Source organism: Martes martes, assembly GCF_963455335.1.
Source record: "Martes martes genome assembly, chromosome: 15".
Classification (NCBI taxonomy): domain Eukaryota; kingdom Metazoa; phylum Chordata; class Mammalia; order Carnivora; family Mustelidae; genus Martes; species Martes martes.
Window position 1 is genome coordinate 33938536 of NC_137903.1, and position 18435 is coordinate 33956970.

The window sequence follows — 18435 nt, forward strand, 5'->3', positions numbered from 1 at the left end:
GCCTTTGATTTCAAAGACAGAATATTGCCGCCCATTCCTAGGACACACCGTAGTGCCCATTTCCGCATCTTACTGAAAGTCTCCCAAAACCCGTGCAGCGGAATCATGACTTCCACCAGGCTGAGGAAGGTCGGAGAGATCAGACAGTCTGCTGAGATCTCAGGCCTGCTGAGCAAAGCAGCTGGGACTTAGACCACCTATGAATTCCAAATCCCATGAAGATCTCTGTGTCTTAGCTCAAAGCCTTACCCCGCGTGCCCCCAGACCCTCTCCTTTGGAGCCCTGTGGCATCTCACCAAGCTGGACACTTGGCCTGTGTCCAGAGGCGCAAGGCAGCCCTTGAGGCCAAGGTGGATTTGGTGTCAGTGGGACCGAGTGTGTAGCCCAGCCTGGCAGGATGCTGACCCGGAAGGACTCTGTCCTGCCTCCTGCCCCAGATGCTTCCACCTCCGCTTCTGGCTCCTCTCCCTCACCTCTCTCCTGGAGACCCAGCCAGCCTTTCCTCTAAGATTCAGTCCTTGCAGAGATAAGGTTGTCAGGGGAGGATTTGGTCTGAAGGATCAGAACGGCTCCTTCTTGTCCCCACTTGTGGGGCGAGCAGACCTCCATGTGGTCCTCAGAGTCTGGGAACTCACTCCTCTGACTCTGACCCTACTCTGGGCCATGTCAGGATCGTGGGCCCTGACACCAGAGGCCACTCTCTGATGGATCATGGGATCTTCAGACCACTCTTGTCCAGGAGCCTTGCCCCATCGCTCTTAGGACATGGGAGAGACCTGAGGAGAAGTCAGGGGCCTCAGGTTCCCGCTCTGCCTCGGACACTTGTGCACGGAGTGGACTGGGGAAGTCCTTCCACTTCTCCAAGGCTTTGGCTTGCTCTTGCTTTGTCAAGGGCGATAGCAACATCAATCTCTCAGAGTCCTTCCCAATTAAAGTGAGATAATGGATGAGAAAGTGCAAGTACTGACAGAAGATAAAGTGATGTCATTTTTCTGGGTGTTACGGGAGGCTGACTCTGGGGACGTCAGGGGGAGGAGCCTGGGGCTCCGGGAGGTGGAGCTAAGGGAGAGAAGCCCCTCCCACAACCCCTACTCGGGCGGGGGGCTCCTAGCACCCCTGGCCCAGCCGTGTTCTCAATGGAACCAGGGTGACCTGACTCCACTTTACCTGACAAATCATGCAGAATGATCTGGCTGCTCCCCCTCGCTGTCTCTTGTTGGGTAGGAAGCCTCCCTCCTGCCAAACTCCCGCCCCCAGCTTTGTGCCCAGCTCCTGCCCACCGACTCCACAGCGGTCGCCACTGCCAAATGAACGCCCCAAATTGGAACATATGTCACTCCTGGAGCCCCGTTCGCCTGTCCGCTGCTACACGCCTATTTTCTAATTTCCAGCTGACATTTCCCTTAGTGAAATAAATGAATTTGCTCCGGCGGAGGCCCTGCTCGGATTAAGCTGCTGTCAGAACCCCATGAGCCAAACAAATTGTTGCCCGCAGCCCACCGTGCGGGATGCATTCCAATGGGGGCTGGCAGGGGAGGGGCCAGGGAGACCCAGGAGGAACCTGGGCTAGTTGGGAACATGGCTCAGTCACCACTGGCCGGGCGAAGACGGAATGAGGGGCAGCGTCGTGCCGGGACCTCGGAAACCTCAGGAGCCAGGGAACGGGGAATCGCAGAGGGTATGAGCCTTCGGGAGAGGAGGCGGGGTAGAAGAGGGCTCTGGGCAGGCTTCTGGGGGCAGGGTCCGTGGGAGGAAAGGGATGCGAGGGAATCCTGGAGATGTCCCAGGGAAGGGAATGGGAGAGACCCCACCCTGAAGCTGCATGGGGAAAAGGGCGGGGCCAGAGCGCGCTGGACTCACTGCTCAGCGATGATGTAATCCCCCGGCAGGGGGGTGCAGGGCACCCCAGCCACCTGCACGTGGTGGGCGATCTCAGAGAAGTCCAGGCCCAGGTTCACGCCATGGATGGTCACTCGAGTCCCTCCTTCAGGTGGTCCAGACACCGTCAAGATCTGCGGGAGGGAAATGGGATCACAAACCTGCGGGGCCACAGGGAAGAGGCAGCAGGGTCCTCACCCTGCCCGGAGGGAGGCTGCGGGACCCCGTGCACGCCCGGAATCTGGGGGAACGGAGCATGTTTCCTTTACTTCTTGTGGTCTATCTAGGCTCCTGACATCATCTCGTTTTATATGACTTCCTTGGTTCCTGAGGTCATTAATTCACTCATGCATTCATTTACTTAAAAAAAAGTATATATATATATCAGCAAGGCCTGGACGAAAATCCTCGTTTGAGATGTGTCTCTAATTCACAAGCCGTCCGATTGTGATCAAATCGCCTAATCTCTTGAAACCTCAGTTCTTGGTTGTGAAGGTGGGGATAATCATCTCTACCAGCCTGGCGGGGAAAGGGCTTTGTCATTGTTGTGTGCTATTATTGCCCCTCCCGCCTGCTAGACGCTGTGGGGGTTACATGGCGAATAGTCAGGAAATCAGGAAATTTGCCCTCAAGGAACTTCTGGTCAAGGAAGAAGAGATAAAGGAAGCTTTAAATAATGCTGATGCGGGCACACAGTGATAAAGGTGGATTCAGAGGAAAGCTGTGGGAGCCCAGAGGAGTCCAAGATTAGGAATTGCTTCTGGGGTATGGTGAAAGATGTGAAATGTGTTTGACATTGTGCTGGAAAAAAAAAAAAAAAATCCCATGATGCCTGCTGGAACCATGAAAAAAAAAAATAACTTTAGGATTTCCAAATTTTGCTGGCTTCTCATTAACAAAGATCATTTCATTATTTCCTAATTCAGTCACCAAATGCTGTCTCATTTTGCTTTGACCCAACAGGAAAAGATATCAAGCTCTCTCAAGGTGTAAACCTCTGTCTGCGATTAGATAAGGCTCTTGGAAAAATTCGGCTCTTTGGGGTGGAACAGATAGAGAGCCCAGGGAGTAAGTTCAACCTTTGTGGTCCACACTTATCTGAAGCAGGAGGAAGTTAGAAGTCAAGCGAATCATGGGAAGCAGGCTCAGAGTATCTTACAGTAAGATTCTTGTCCAACCTATATGTACAAATGTAAAAAAGTCTGAAGCTCTTTTCACTACACCATAAGAAAGGCAAGACCAGGTGGGAGGGAGGGATGGAGAGAGGGAAGGGTGGCTTGGTCAAGGCCAAGACTCCACCAAAATCTAAATGAAGCCTGGGATCTTCTGCTCTTGGGTCCCACTGGGAGCCTCCCTTTAACCCTAAACATACTGGCAGAGCATCCAGTGGGCAATGGAGTCAAGTGTGTCCCAGGGCAGAGATGATAGGTCAGTATAGGTGAAATGTTGTAGAGGGTTCTGGAAACTCTTGCTTCTTTCCTGCTCCCCAGAGGGACAATGAGGTCCTCCTTTGATGTGAGCACCATGACTCGTGCAAACTACTTGACCATGAATGCCCAGGTGATGGTGGGCAGAGAAGAGAAGATGGTGGGGAGGAGGACTGGAACAGGCCTCCTTCCCCACCCGGCTGACTCCTGGGATCTCATCAAGTTGGCTGCAAAGCCAGGACTTGAACTCAGTCCGCCCGACCCCCATCTTTTGCAAGTCTTACACGGCGTGGTTTCCTTTCCTCCTTGACGGGCTAGGCCATCAGCGCTCTCATCTGGGGCCTCATTTCACCCAAGTCACCTTGTGTGAGGCTCTCGATTCCTTCTCTGGGAATAAAATATCCCACCCTCTGAATAAAACTAAATAAGATTCATGTACTGAATCAAGAGAAGGATAGTGGAGTTGGCTTGGAGGCATTTCTGTGTTGGGTGTGAGTTGGAGAAGCAGAACAATGCAGAGAGAAAAGAGCTGGCCTGAGGAACCAGTAGCCCCACAGCTTTCCAGTGGGGGGGGGGGGATCTAAAAATAACCCATAGGGCATCTTGGCTGTCACACTGTCCCCTGGAACCTGGGCCCCTTTGGCTCTGCTAGACAGACCCTTGTTAATGAGGAACAGGGAAGGGGATGCCTCCGTGCCCCTGCAGGAGATATCAGTCAGAAGGAATTTGCTTTGAGCAAATTCAAGTGCCCGGTTCTCCTTTGATCCAGGAATGAGCTCCACAGGCCCCCCTTGCCCCTCCCCCAGTCCCCTGGATGACAGGAACCCACCTACCAAACGGAACTGACAAAACTGTGGTGATCACTTTGCTCTCCTTCCCCCCACTTTTATTTTTAAAAATATATTCTTTTGCTCGCTGCAGTTAATTACAACCTTTCAGAAAAACTGTGAAACGAAATCTTTCTGGAATGCCTAAAAATATTTCCATCTCGCAGGTAGCATGTGGGGATTGTACTGTGGATATATACAGCGTTGGCAGGCTCTGCGAAACAGCTTCCTTCAGCTGGCGAGTCATCCCAGTGTCCCCTTCTGACATTCAAGGGTGGGGTCTGAGACACGACTGTCCCTGGGAGGGGCCGCAGGGTCCATCTGCCAGCACAGAGCTGAGCAGAAGCATAAGCCAGCTTGCATGTCGCATAAGCCAGCATATTGTTTACAGAAGAAAGACTTCTTTTTTTTTTTAAATTGTTAGCAAGTGTTGTAGTCTTGGCATGAAGACACACGCAAAGAGATGGCTAGTTTGGGGTGTGGAGATGCCGGCCGATCACTTGTAAGGGAACCAACAGCTGCTGGAATACAAACCTGGAGAGCCAGAGTCCTCACGGGTCATTGGAGAAGGCCTGGGGGATGCTGGGGCCCGGGGGGTCTTCTTTCCCACACAGCACGTGCTCTGTGTGCTATGCTGCCTGCATCAGGGGTAGGTGGCAAGGGAGTTTGGGGTCGAGGCATTAAGCAACCACCATGCAGGCCCAGAGCTTATGAGGGACCCAGCTTACATCTTCCTTGCTTAAAACAAAACTGATGTGTAAAAGTCAGGATTTCCCAAACATAGCTGAGGAGGTGAGCATTTGATTTGCGAAAGGATTCCCCAGGTCTCCATTACTGATGACTTCCAAATCTATATCGTCCGCTCCGACCTCTCTCCTGAGCGCCATAGCCATATATCCAATTGCTCCTGGACATCTCTGCTTCCACAGGTATGTCCCTCAGGCCCCTCAAATTCCACCGTGTCTGAAAATGAACTCTTAATTTTTCCTCCTTCCACTCCCAACCTGATTATCCTCCCAGATTCTCTTTCAAGGTTAATGGCATCACTGTGCACCCAGCCAGGAACCTTGCAAGCACCTTCACCTGTCTCCTTTCCCTCACCTACCTACCATGTATAATAAATAACAGTCACCAGGCACTAGCAGATCTCATTCCCCGGCATCTTCTGAACGTGTGCCCCGCTCTGTGTTCCTGGGCAGCGATAAGCAGAGCCCCACCAGCTCTCACTTGCACCAACTGCGAGGTGGTCCAATGTTAGAGCTAACTTCCTCTTGCCACCGGAGGACCTCCATGAACACACCCTTGGCCAGGTGACTAGTCGCTTGCTCAGAAAACCTTTAATGGCTCTGACCACCGACAAGGCAGATTCCCTAATTCCTGGCCTGGCACTCGTCCTTCAAGTTCTTCTTCTTCTATTTTTTTTTTTTTTTAAAGATTTTATTTATCTGAGAGATAGAGAGTGACAGGGAGAAGCAGACTCCCCCCTGAGCAGAAGGCCCGATGTGGGACTCGATCCCAGGACCCCGAGATCATGACTCATGACGAAGGCAGACGCTTAACAGACTGAGTCACCCAGGCGCCCCTCATCCTTCAAGTTCTGATCTTTGTTACTTCTTCAGCCACATCTGCTATCTTATATATGTCCTCCATGTTCCACCCAGATGCCAGCTGTTCCTGCCAGCGGTTCCTGCCCATGCACGGCACTTTAACCATCTCCACGCCTTTTCTTCACGTGTGCTCTCCCCAGCATGAAATCAGAGTGAGTCAAGGTGGAGGTCTGGGCTCAGGGTGCAAAGGAACAGAGAAAGGTATCCTGTCAGACACATCCCCGAACACCTGAGGGCTTCCAGGTAGCTCAGAGAATAAGCACCTTGATATCTGAGCAGTGGCCTGGAGCAGTAAAAACCCAGGCATCCTGCTTTCCTTGTTTCTTCCAGGACCAAGTATCAGGGAGAAGCTATAGAGGGGGGGCTTGATGGAAAAGGACTTACTCTCCAGAAAGAAAGTGAACAGGATCTTTTAGGATACCACTTCAGACCAGGCAGCTGTGGGGTCCCACATCCACCCTAGAGATGGCCCACAAGCAATCCTAAAAGCAACATTAGATTCTGGGTGCTCCGTGTAGCATCTGCAAAGCTTGGTTCTCTTGGGAGAAGGACGTAGGTCTATAATGACCAAGTTGGTGGAGTTCCCTGCTTGCAGAACTACAAGGAGGACCTTTCTGATCAGGAAGAAGCTCTGGGGCTTCAGGGCAGGGGAAAGCGAGCCTCCTGCAGGGGTGAGAGTGAAAAGGCAGGATGGGAGTTATATAGACCACCCCCACCGACTGACAGAGGGGAACCAAGACGGGGGTGGGATGGTGGCCAGATCCACGTGTCCTGGCTTCTAGTTTCAGAAGGCCGTTGCTGCTGGCTACTCTGGGAGAGGGAAGAGAGCCCACCGGAGACCAGGGGAGCACCTGCAGCAGGAAGACAGCAAGACAGACTTGAACCTGAATGTTTGCTCTAACACGGGGGAGGAACATGACCTTCAATCTCAGGGTCCTTATCAGAAAACAGATAACAATACTTCCCTCCCAGGGACATTCTGAAGGTTAAGGAAGACAACACTGGTAAGTCCCTAACAGGACAGTGGGTTAGAGAGCAGGTCTCGACAGCTGGCAGTTTCCTCTCCCATGTTCCCTCTGCACTTGTGCCTTCCCAGATCGTGAAGATATGGGATGGTGGAGTGGCAGGGAGTTTATAGAGGCTGGCAATCTTTCTGTTTCTCTGAAAGGAGGACACAGGAACCGGGGAACTTAGATGCAGGCGTGACCGGGGGTAGAGAGCGCTGCCCACGGGCTGACTGGAGAAAACCTGAGAGGCGTCCTACAGCCTGAGCCTGTCCATGCTGCCGAGGACGGGAACTTGGCTTTGGGGGATTCTGGGCCCTGTGCGGAAGCATACTCTGAGCCAGACATCACCCTTTCACCCAGAATAAATTTGGGAGGACACTGGCCCTGTCTAAAATGGTCTTCATTCTTTCCTCCCTCCTTTCTAGCCATTTCTTTTTCCCTTGGCAATTAGCCATTCTGGGGTAGGCAAAGCATCACACAATGAACTCAATGAATGCTTCCAGGAAAGTAATTCTGAATGAGACACCCACACAAACAAACGGCTTGACAGTCTGGGATGTGTATGAGTGTGTGTGAGTGTGTGTTGTGAGAGTGTGCAGAGAGGGGGAGAGGAGCTGAAACCATGTGAAATCAGCTGGGATCTTTAGATATTGATCATTTCAGCCCCATGCTACTCAGCACATACTTTCCCGTTGACCAGAATTTTATAGAACTTCTCCTCTGTGGATCTCAAAAGCAGGGGATGAGGTAGAGAAGTGCCCAGAAGCAGCTGCTGTTGCTGGGGGTGGGGGAAAGAGGGCTACGGCACTCCTGTGTTCTGTGCTGACTCCCGCTGTACCCTCCTCCCCGGCCCACCTCCCCAGGGCTCAGGTTCAGCTCTCTCCTGCACGGCACGTGCTCCTGGGAAGTGCTAAGGGTCCCCAGGGCTACAGGGTCTAAAGGCCAGGTGCATTTGACAGGCCGCTCCCCTCACTGGCCAGGCATGTCCACTGACCAAGGCCTACCTCTCCTATAAGCCTCTGCTAAGAAATGCCTCCCCCGTGAGGCTTTCTCTGACCCCCTGGGGCAGATTTCACAGCACCTGCTCCCACACTCCCCACTGCCTTTAGTGAATGCCCCGAGAAAGTCATGGGCACGCCAGGTTGTAAACCGCTTCTTTTCTCAATAAGGTAATTACTATCTTGGGACAGAGATGATCTCACTTTTTTTTTTTTTTTAATTTTTTTAAAGGTTTATTTATTTATTTATTTGACAGAGAGAGATCACAAATAGGCAGAGAGACAGGCAGAGAGAGTGAGAGGGAAGCAGGCTCCCTGCTGAGCAGAGAGCCTGATGTGGGACTCGATCCCAGGACCCTGAGATCATGACCTGAGCCGAAGGCAGCGGCTTAACCCACTGAGCCACCCAGGTGCCCCGAGACGATCTCACTTTTGCTTAGCGACCTGATACTTAGCACACTGCCTGGAACACAGCAGTCCTGCATAAGTATCCCCAGTTCTCCATTGCTGGGAAACGCTGGTCCCAACCAGACCTCAGAGCAAACTGTGTTCTCTAAGGACGGCGGGAGGATGGGAAGTGTACATGTGTGGCTCGGGTGCAATGCAGTATTGCAACATCCGAATCTCAAGAAATTCCTCCTGCACTCTCTCTCAAGTTTCACTGAAGCGCATTTCTGGTGTGATTCCTCATTGAACAGATGAGTGAACACCTGCCTTCTTGTCAGACGCCTTCCAGGTATGGAAGACAGCAGTGAAGCTGCCCTGGCCTGGCTTCTGCCATTCTGTTTGCCTTTTGTCGGAAGATCTTGTTTTCTAGACCCTTCGATCATTTCAGATGCTCTTCTCTGGACCCTGGGGCTTCCAGGCATCCTCTGAGAGTGTAATGACCCAAAGGAAGCTTGCGGCTGGTGCGCAGGCCTTTTGAGGTGCAGTAAGTGGTGCCCGTGCAGATGACTTCCCTCTGCTTGTCACACACACCATTAACCCGGCCAGCCCAGGGCAAGTCCCAGAGGGAGGCTAAACCCTACATCTCGTTCCCAGGTCCTTTTTTTTTTTCCTCCCTCCCTGGGGTCCCTGCCCCTATTTAGGTACCTCTCACCGTACTAGTCTCTTCTCCTGAAAGAAACCTTTATTTGCATCGTCATGGGAACTTGTGTTATGACCTTGCCCCAAGAGCACTGGCTTTTTAGCTGATTGTAAAATAAAACGTTTGTCTATATGCAGCCTTTGGAAGAATAATGTGGGAAATGGGTTACAGCAGAGGCCTCAGTCCAGCAGCCCTATGCCCTCCCCAGAAGCAGTCACTGGTGGTGCCCAGGTGTACAGGTGGGTAACCCATGTCTGGCCGAGGACTTTTTATCAGCTCATCCTATGCCCAGATGGGTGAGAAGTAGGATGTGGGATGAGGCTGGCCTGTGCTGATGGTAGGGGACTAACTAGTCTCCCGCTGGGCCCTCTCCAAGCCTCCTCGAGCCTCTTATGGGAACCACTTCTCCATCTCCTGAGACCCCACCTTCCAACCGTGCAGCCCCACGGAGACCCGCTGAGCTCCTGGGCACCCCCACCAGATCTGGACTCCTGCCAGTCTGTGTCATATTTGTTTTCCACTGTGGGTGCCGTGACCTGGAAAGCAGCCGCCGTGATGCTACACTCGCCCTGATTCTTGCAATCACTAATTGAACAGTTCGGAGGGAACTGTGCCACAAAGCCGCCCAAGGGCGGGAGCAGATGCGGCCGATTAATTACAGCTGGGGAGCTCCATCGGGCTGCACCGGGGAGCGGAGCGTAAGGCGCCCCAGGCCCGGGGGCTTGGCAGCTTGGGGAGTGCTGCCCAGGGCCCCTCCCGGGACTTGTGCGGAGCCTTGGAGGGTAGTGTGGGGGACTCCTGCAGGGTAGGGGCTCAAGGGGTCAGAGGAGGGCCACTTCTTGGTGGAGGCCTCACGAGGCCCGGCTTCCATCCTAGTGAAGCTGGCTTCCTTGGGTCACATCTCCTGCCCGATAGACACGGTGGGAGGGAAGACATACACTGAACCCTGTTACTGAAGATTCTGATAACGCTGGCTGCCATCATTTATTTCATTTCCTTTATCATCGCATATTCTCATATCATTTCATTAGGTACTTATCATGAACTAGGAATTTGGCCAAGGGCCTTACATATTGTATCCCACTTAGGGCTCAAAACAAGCTTTGAGGGAGGTCCTATCGTAATTTCCTTTTTACAGATGCGGAATAGCACCCAGAGAGGTTAAGTAATTTGCTCAAGGTTACACAGTGAGCAGCAGAGCCCACCAGGTCCTGCTAACCTGTGCTTCCAGCCTCCACAAGACACTGCCTGAGCTGACCATCCTCTTGCCCTGGAAGAGACCCCTTGTTCATCAGCTGGGGGAATTCATAACCTAGCCGACTCGTGGGTTTTCCTCTGCTCGGGTTCCCTCAGCCCCTCTCCCAGGGCTAAGGCCAGAATGTGACTTTCCAAGAATCTCTGCAGTTGGCTTTGCTGGTCTCTGCCATGTCTCTGAACTTCTCCACTTCCCCCACCCCCTCTCTGTCCCCACTCCCCCTGTGGATGTGCACACACCCTCCTTGGCCTCGCCCTCTTGTCATCTCTGCCTGTGCTTGTCCAGTCGGATGCCCGGAGCGGGGACGACTGGTTTTCTTTCCTTCTCGGCGGCAGGCTGGATGAGCGCTCCATGCCGGCACCTTCCCCCACTCCAGCCCTGTGGGCTGAGAATTCTGGTTTCCTAAGTGAGCCCGTGAAAGAGATGAAGGATAGTGTACAGGTCACATGTGGGGCTCTAGAGTCAAGTAGCTGCGGGTTAACTCCTGGTTCTAAAACTTACTAGCGGGGTGCCTTTGATAACATTGTCACCCCTCATTGTGCCTTGGTTGCCTCATCTGTAAAATGGGGCTAATGATCCTGGTAGTCCCACCCTCATCCAGGATGCTAGAAGGTCTACACGATGACGCGGGTGCTACAAGCAGTTCTGGGTGCCTGGTGAGCACTTGGTGAAAGGTAGCTACAATTTTTCTTATTACGAGTTTATGGTGAAGAAGTCTGGGCAGAAGCCAGGCTAGCTGAAATCCAGAGGACAAGTGGTTGGTGTCGAGATGGCTCAGCATGGCTGCCTCTCTGATGGGCCTGTCCAGCTCCTTCCATGGCTCTAACAGGCTGTCAGCACCCTACACAGGGTTCCTAAGGGCACCTGGGAGAGACTGACATCAAAGCCTCCCAGAGCAGCCAAGGGAGGGAAGCCCAGAGAAGGTGCTCCAGGACAGACACCCCGCAGCTGATGGACAGGCTTCGTAGTAAAAGCTCCTGTGTCTGAGACTGGGATCACGCCCTGAGTGCCCGCCCCCCCAGTCAGGACCAGCCAGGGAGGACAAGCTGCCAGTACGGGGGCAGCTAATCTTCTTCTGACTCAGCCACTTAGTCCCTCCCTGCTGGCTGGAGCTCTCCTGACTTCAGAAGGCAGAGGTGCCAACTCTGTGCCTGCACATTCTGATGCCATCCTGATGCTTGGCCAGAGACACCTGGAGGCTGGCTGGGTGCACAATGGCAAATGGTCACATTCTTTTCCACTTTGGGCGTGTATGTATATGAGCACAAGTGTGCAGGTGAGTGTGCACACTCTTCAAGGTGGGCTAGAGCCCAGCGGATGTGCTATGCAGGGATCTCTGGCCCTGGTGGCACCAACCCCCACCCAACCGGTGTGAGTCCTTGCTGGCTCTGTCTTAGCTGATAGTACATTCAAAACCTAATTGTTATCTCAGCAGAGTAACTCCATTATTCATTCTGACACCATCCCCCGTTAGCTGTTTGTTGCAGTGATGTTATATTAATGAGGCCTGCAAATAAATGAACGGGAGATCAGAGTGCTGACTTGTTTCTCAGGAAAGCTGGCTGACATATTTATTTATTTGTTGGGAACTTTGCAGCAAGTCTTTCTGGCCCTGGGCAGGTGGCTTTTGGCCTTTCCTGCAGAGATCTGGTGCAGGCTTACAGATAAATACTTGTAAATGTTCAGCTCCCCGAACAATTTCACGAATGTGTTCACAACTGAGAGAATCCAGGAAAGAAAAAAAAAAATCTACTTTCAATTATTTGGGCAAATGGAGAGCAGACGGAATGCAAGAGCAGTGGATCATCTCCAACAAATATTGTATCAACTATTATTTTTGCTTGGTTTTAGGGAGCGATGCACATGGTTTTCCACATTTGGTTTTCTTTTCCAGTTATACATACCTAAGATAGTATTAAAGAGAATTTATGTTCCCTGAGCATCAACTAGTAAGGGATTGGGCAAGTTAATAACATTGAAAAATTCATAAAGTAAAATCTACAATGGGGTTGATGGAGAGACGAGTGTAAAACTGGCTGCCCTACAGCCTGGCATCGGTGCGGCCAGAAACACAGGTGAGCTCAGAAATGCACAGGAATATTCTTTGGTACCCAATGGTGATAGGTTCCTGGCCAATCCCTGAGGACCCCAACCCTGGAGATTTGCCCTTGCATTTCAAGTCCACCTTGCTTACTCTTCCCCCTGGTCTCTATCATCACTGCAGGTGTGACGTAGGCCCCATCCTCTGGGCGCAGATTCAGCTCAGATGCTTAAAAAGAACGAACCACCACGCTTGGTAAATTCCAACTTCGATCTCAATCCCATCATCCCACTGATAGACACAATCAGAAACTCACCAGATCAAGTCTGATAACTCTAATCAACATACATAATTAAAGTAACATCTATCCTACAGACAAGAAGGGGGTTACCCTAAGTTTAAACACACCCAAAATGCTCCTCCTGTTCCCCCTTCACTCATAGGAGTAAGCATAGACTTAATTAAGTCTAGGAAGTCAGGTAGAGGTTACCTTAAGGCTCCATACAAAGGGTGTGTCAATGCTCCCAGTGTTCCTGGCCTCCCCTGGGACCCTCCAGAAGAATTCTGATCCTGGGAACAGATATTTTTGGTACACTTGCAGTGGAGTGAGGTGGAAAAGTGTATGGCCAGGGAAAACTCCTCCATCCCTCTGACCAAGAGAGCTAGCATGGTATTGTGGGGTGAGTCTGCATTCTGGAGGCAGAAGGCCCTGGTTTTGAATTTGTTCCACCACTAACCAATTGGGTGACTCTGGGCAAATTATTTACTTCCCAAAGCACTGTCTCCTCAACTCTTAAATGAAGATAATTCTGGGCATCTTGCAGGATTGTTAGGTTGGGTAGGTGTACAAAGGTCCTGGTGCATAGGAGAGTCTGGCTATTATTGTTAACACTCCCAGAACTAGGATGGGGCTCATGTCTGTTCATGTCCCCGGCCTGAGGTAAGTGTTCTCATTAGGTGTCAAGACCGGGATCCCTGCTGTAGTCTTCCTTCTACACAGGAGACAACAGAAAATGGTGTAGATGAGAAGTCTCTGTCCTAGGTCCTTTGGATGAAGCAGAATGGCCTGGTGGTCAAGCAGATTCCAGCCTCCTCCAGGTGGTCCATGTTCAGGGATAGGCTGGGATTTTGCAGTGACACTGCACCTCCTGCCTCCCCTCCCAGAACTAACTTATTCACGTGATAACTTCTAAGCCAGTGACTGGCATGGCCGTAGTCACTCATTAAATGAATGTTTATCTGCTGCAACGCTCTGTTATGGGTTGAATTTTATCCTCCTCAAATTCGTATGTGAAAGCCCTAATTTTCATTACCTCAAGATGCGACCTATGTGGAGAGAGGTACCATTCCAGAGGTCATCGAGTTAAAATGAGGTCATTAGTGTTGGGGCTTATGCAACATGACTGGAATCCTTATTTAGACAAACAAACAAGCAAACAAAACTCAGAGACAGACATAAGAAGGAACATCGTGCAGTGATGAAGACAATGCATCTACAAGCCCAGGAATGGCAGGATTGCAGCTCTGGCATGGAACAGATCCTCCTCGCGGCCCTCGGAACACCCCATCCCTGCGGACGCCCGGATCCGGGACTTGCAGCCTCCGGCACTGCGAGACAACACAGAGCTTCTGTTTCAGTCCCACCCGATGGTTGTTCTATGTCACTGAAGCCCATGCTGACCAGCACAGTCACTCTGAGTAGAGATCTCTGTCATGTGAGCTCTGGAGCCCCTCGACCCTTCCTACATTTTTCTCCCCAATTACATATTCGGTCTCTTTTTCCTTTCTGCCGATGCTGCCCCTTCCCAGCTCATCAGAAAATGTTGCTGCTGGGCCTTCCTTTCTAGCGGGTGGCTTGTGCCGTCCTCCTCTTTGAGATCCTAGCAGTTCTGGAAGCACAGCAACGTGGTGGGCCAGGCATCTCACGGCCTTTCTGAAGCTCTGCACGTCTCTTGTCCCCGTGGCTGAACAGGTGACACGTGCACAGACACGGGCATGACAGCTAGAATGGGAGCAGCCTGGGATGCCTCCCATGGGGGACAGCATCGTTATCACACCACGGGCTGGCTGAGAAGGAGCAGACGGTGCGTCCTGAGGGGGGCTCGAACCTGCAGTTTACGCCGACTGAGAAATTCTTACATTGGCTGTAAGACTTGTCCTCTGTGGAGCTGCCCTAGGAGGTGGGTCTCTAGGGGTGGGCTTAGTTGCCATGGAGACAGCTGGCTGAGAAGGAGTTAAGGATGAACCCAGCTGTTCACTCAGCTAAGCTTGAGCCCACTCCTCTTCCTAAAACCGAACTCATTTGAGGTCATCACAGCTGTCTCTCTGCCCCTGGGCAGGGCAGTGCCCATTCCGGCCCCCACTGGAAATTCTGCTGCCTCCAGCAGCCACCACTGGCCATCAGAGTCTCCTTCCCCTTTCACCACCCACATTTTTGTTACTACTCCTTGCCATGACATACAGCCTAAATTAAATCATAAGGAGATATTAGCCATCTTCAAATCGAGGGATATTCTACAAAATAATCATCCTGTACTCGTCAACAGTACCAAGATCATGAAAGACAAAGAAAGACTGAGGACCAGACTTCGTAGTAAATGGCTCTCACGGATGGGTTTGCGCAGAGTGGGTGGGTACACATTTAGAAGGCAAGGGCCGGAGACAAGGGGGAGGCATGTATACAAGGGCACGAATCCTGCAGAATTCTAATTATTAAGAAAAAGATCTCTGCCAACATCAAGGAATTAGCTAAGAAAGCCAGGGTAAAGAAAATGAGCTGATTCTTCCTAAAAGTTACTTTTCACAAATGATGCATTTTTTATCATGAATGCCAGAGAGGCCCATGAGCTCGATTCTTCCCATTACTGGTGATACTAACTTCCATCATTGGGTAAAAGTAGTGTCTATGAGATTTCTCCTCTGTAAAGTGTCTATTTTTCTTGTTATGATTAATATATATCTTGCGGGGAGATGGCTTGAGACTATGTAAATACCCTATTTTTTCATCATACTTTCATTTACTAATTTTAGTATTCATCAGCCATTCTTCCTGAAATAATTATTACTGTGAATTTTGCCAAATGGTGATTTTCTATTTCCCTAGGTCCTTTTACATTTTTGAGTTAGAATTCTAGTAGAAGAGCTTCCTACCTCCCCCGTGAATTATTTATTTATATCAAGAAGGAGCATGGATTCTTATTTTATCCTATTGCTTATACTCAAATAGTATCACTTCTTTTCATGCTCAGATTGTCCCAGATTTAGCTATTGGGGCCAACTTAAGTTGGCTCCTGTGCCCTTCTTATACATACTCCACGTTTTTGTTACTACTCCTTGCCATGAGCATACAGCCTAAATTAAATCATAAGGAGACATTAGCCATCTTCAAATCGAGGGATATTCTACAAAATAATTGTCCTGTACTCGTCAACAGTACCAAGGTCGTGAAGGACAAAGAAAGACTGAGGACCAGAGTGCTAAGGAAACGTGCTTACAGAATGTCACCTGTGACCCTGTGTTGGATCCTCGACCAGGAAAAGGGGGACAATCAGAGGGACAATTGGCACACTGTGACTCAGGCATGTGTATTACCTGGCATTATTGTATAAATGTTAATTTCCTGATTTTGATAATTGTCCTGTGGTTATATAAGATGTTAATTTTGGAGAATCTGGGTGAAGGGTATATGAAAGTTCTTTGTACTATTTTTGTACCTTTTTATAAGTCTAAAATTATTTCAAAAATGAAAAGTTAAAAAAAATTGAAGAGGACTTTTCCAGGGTAAGGAAGGGAGGAGGTTGAGGGTAGGGGATGCAAAACTCAAGGGACTATTCCTGATTTGAGCGAATAAAATATTCCAGGCCTGGATTCTCCCTCCTGCATGTCCTGTCCCAGATGATGTCCCCTGCATGGCCTGAGCCACAGCATGGATTTGTCTCTCTTCCCCAGAGACGCACTTTCATTTCTCCACAGCCTCTACCTGAAAAAAACGCCAACAGGAGACCCCACTGCTTGGGGCCTCCGACTCCCGCTGCTATGTTCACTGGGAAAATCCATTACAGCCTAATTACCTCAGGGGGTTAATTAGCATCATGTCGCTTGGGTGTCCTCTGTGAACGGAGCAGCCAGTCAGTCCCCGGTCAGTGAGCAGGGGCGACACCGAGACAGAGATTTCCCAGGGAGAGACGCCTGCCCCAGGGCTGGGAAGGCACCCCTGCCAGGTGGGGAGTAGACGGGGCTGAGGTGGTAGCCAGGGTGGGTGGAGGTGAGCGGTGCCGACGGAAGCGAGTCCCTGCCTAATTTAAGCTCCCCTATACCACAGGCGCAGAGACACAGACCGACAAGTACAGCTGCAAGATTCCTGGGGCAGAGCAGTTCCGGCAGTTGCTGGAAATCACTAGAATCTGGAAGAAGGCATGAAGCCCTGAGCAGCTCAGGGAGCTGGCAGCGTGAGGGCAGAGGCTGGGGCTTTACCAACAGGGGCTGCAAGCACTTTTGTGGCAGAGAAAGACAGGGGATGGAGTCAGTAGGCACTGTCATGGGCCACGGCCACGAGTAAAATGGAATTGAGGAAGTCTGATCTTTGAGGGGCCGCATCTCCACGCTCACAGCATCTTCCCACCGGGATGAACGAGCTGGCAGGAGACACTCTCCCACCGCACTGTGCTTTTCCTGGGATGTCCCGCCGTGTGGATGGATGGCATCTTCCTGGTCTACCTGAGCTAGGAAGGTTGGACATCAAGGAAGGGGAAGCCCTTGCTTTTTGTGCTACATTACTTGGGCAGTTAGAGACTTTACGAGTAGTTCTATAATTCAATAAATCAAGCTTAAGTACCAGCTCTGCCACTTATCAGCTGCATGAAGTGGGGCAACCACGCCACTCCTCCGAGCCTCATTTTCCTCATCTGTAAAATGGAGGTGAGAAGGTTCACCTCCCACGGTGGTTGTGGGATTAAACAAGACGGTGCCAAGTGCAGTAAATAAACATCGGCTCCCTCTTCAAAGAACCCGTTTTAGGTTAACAACACTCATTTGATCTTGAGGGTTTTCTTTCGACAGATCTGAAGCTTCAAAACGATCACATGGAAGTTCCAGAAGCTTCTCAATACTCTAACATAGGTGAGAGCCAAAGGTACTTTCTTTGGCTAGTAAGGAAAATGAGCCGGAAAGCGGGGCAGTGCATCCACTTGGGGAAGACGCAGAAAAGGAGCAGCCCCTCACTGCTTTCTTAAATGAGCAGACCACGGTGCTACCTGCCTGCGCCTTTATTCCCAGTCCCCATAAGGAACGTGCAATTAGTTTCAAAGCACAAGTGACAGTTGGTGAATAAGGAGCCACGAAGAGTGATGAACACATAATGCAACCAAAGTTAAATACAACTATTCCTCTCCCAGGCCATTCAAAACCCGAGCAGCTGCTTTTTCATTTACATCACCTATTCATCTGCCTTTGCAATTTGCTATTCAGGAAACATCACTTTTTTTTTTCCAGGATAATTAATTACCTATTTCTTTCCATTAAAATGCACAAACAAATTGGGACAGAGAGTAAATCCTGGGAAATGGCCCGGTGGCCGATGTAGTGCCTGCCTTTTCTTTTGCCTTCCGTGTTCAACTTTGCAACTCGGAGCTAATTGTGGCTCCCGAAATCACATTTCTGCTGAGAAAAGCTAAACCTGCTCTCTGAAATGTTTACCCACCACACAGCCAATTTCCCGTCCCCACCTGCCTCTGCCGGCCTGGCAGGGAGGCTGCGCTGGCTCTGCCTCCCCTGTGCGTATGCGTCCACACCGATGGGCACCACATTCACACGCCGGCCTGAGGGCACACATCCATACACTTGTCACTTACACCCGGATGCGGGCCATCGAAGCGCCCAAGAGAGGCTTTCCACACCCCACGTGAAATGTGCAGGACCCTTCGAATTCTTCATCGTGAATGCCTGTCCCACCGCACACCCACCCCGGGCTGGCTCCCGGCCACCCTGCCCCCTCCGGGAATCTGTGGGTCTCACCTCAGTGATTTGTGGGTTGGAGCACTTGACGTTGTGGCTGGACCAGTCGAGCCAGGGGCTGGAGGGGCTGGTACAGTGCTGCTGCAGGGTGCACCTGCGCTCGCCGCTGCACCAGCCGCACTCGAACTTCCGGTCGGCCTTCAGGCAGAGGCCGCAGCTCTCCCGCTGCGCTGCACACTTGTAGAGGTGCACTGCAAAGACAGGGGGTGACACAGCGTCATTGGAGAGGGCTCCTGGGGACCGCGCCTCTTCTCGGAGGCACCAGGGCGCACACCGGCCTTGGGCACAGAAAACAC

General features: G+C 51.2%; 1 protein-coding gene across 1 annotated transcript in view; it reads right to left on the reverse strand.

Annotated features, from left to right (window-relative positions):
- The window catches only part of PLXNA2 (plexin A2), a 182901-nt gene that overhangs the window by 33374 nt on the left and 131092 nt on the right, over positions 1 to 18435 (reverse strand). Inside the window, exons 11-12 of the mRNA XM_080824370.1 lie at positions 18140 to 18330; positions 1861 to 2012 (exon numbers count right to left, since the gene is read on the reverse strand). Of these exons, the coding sequence (XP_080680496.1) occupies positions 1861 to 2012; positions 18140 to 18330 (343 nt within the window). The remainder of the gene's footprint in view (positions 1 to 1860; positions 2013 to 18139; positions 18331 to 18435) is intronic.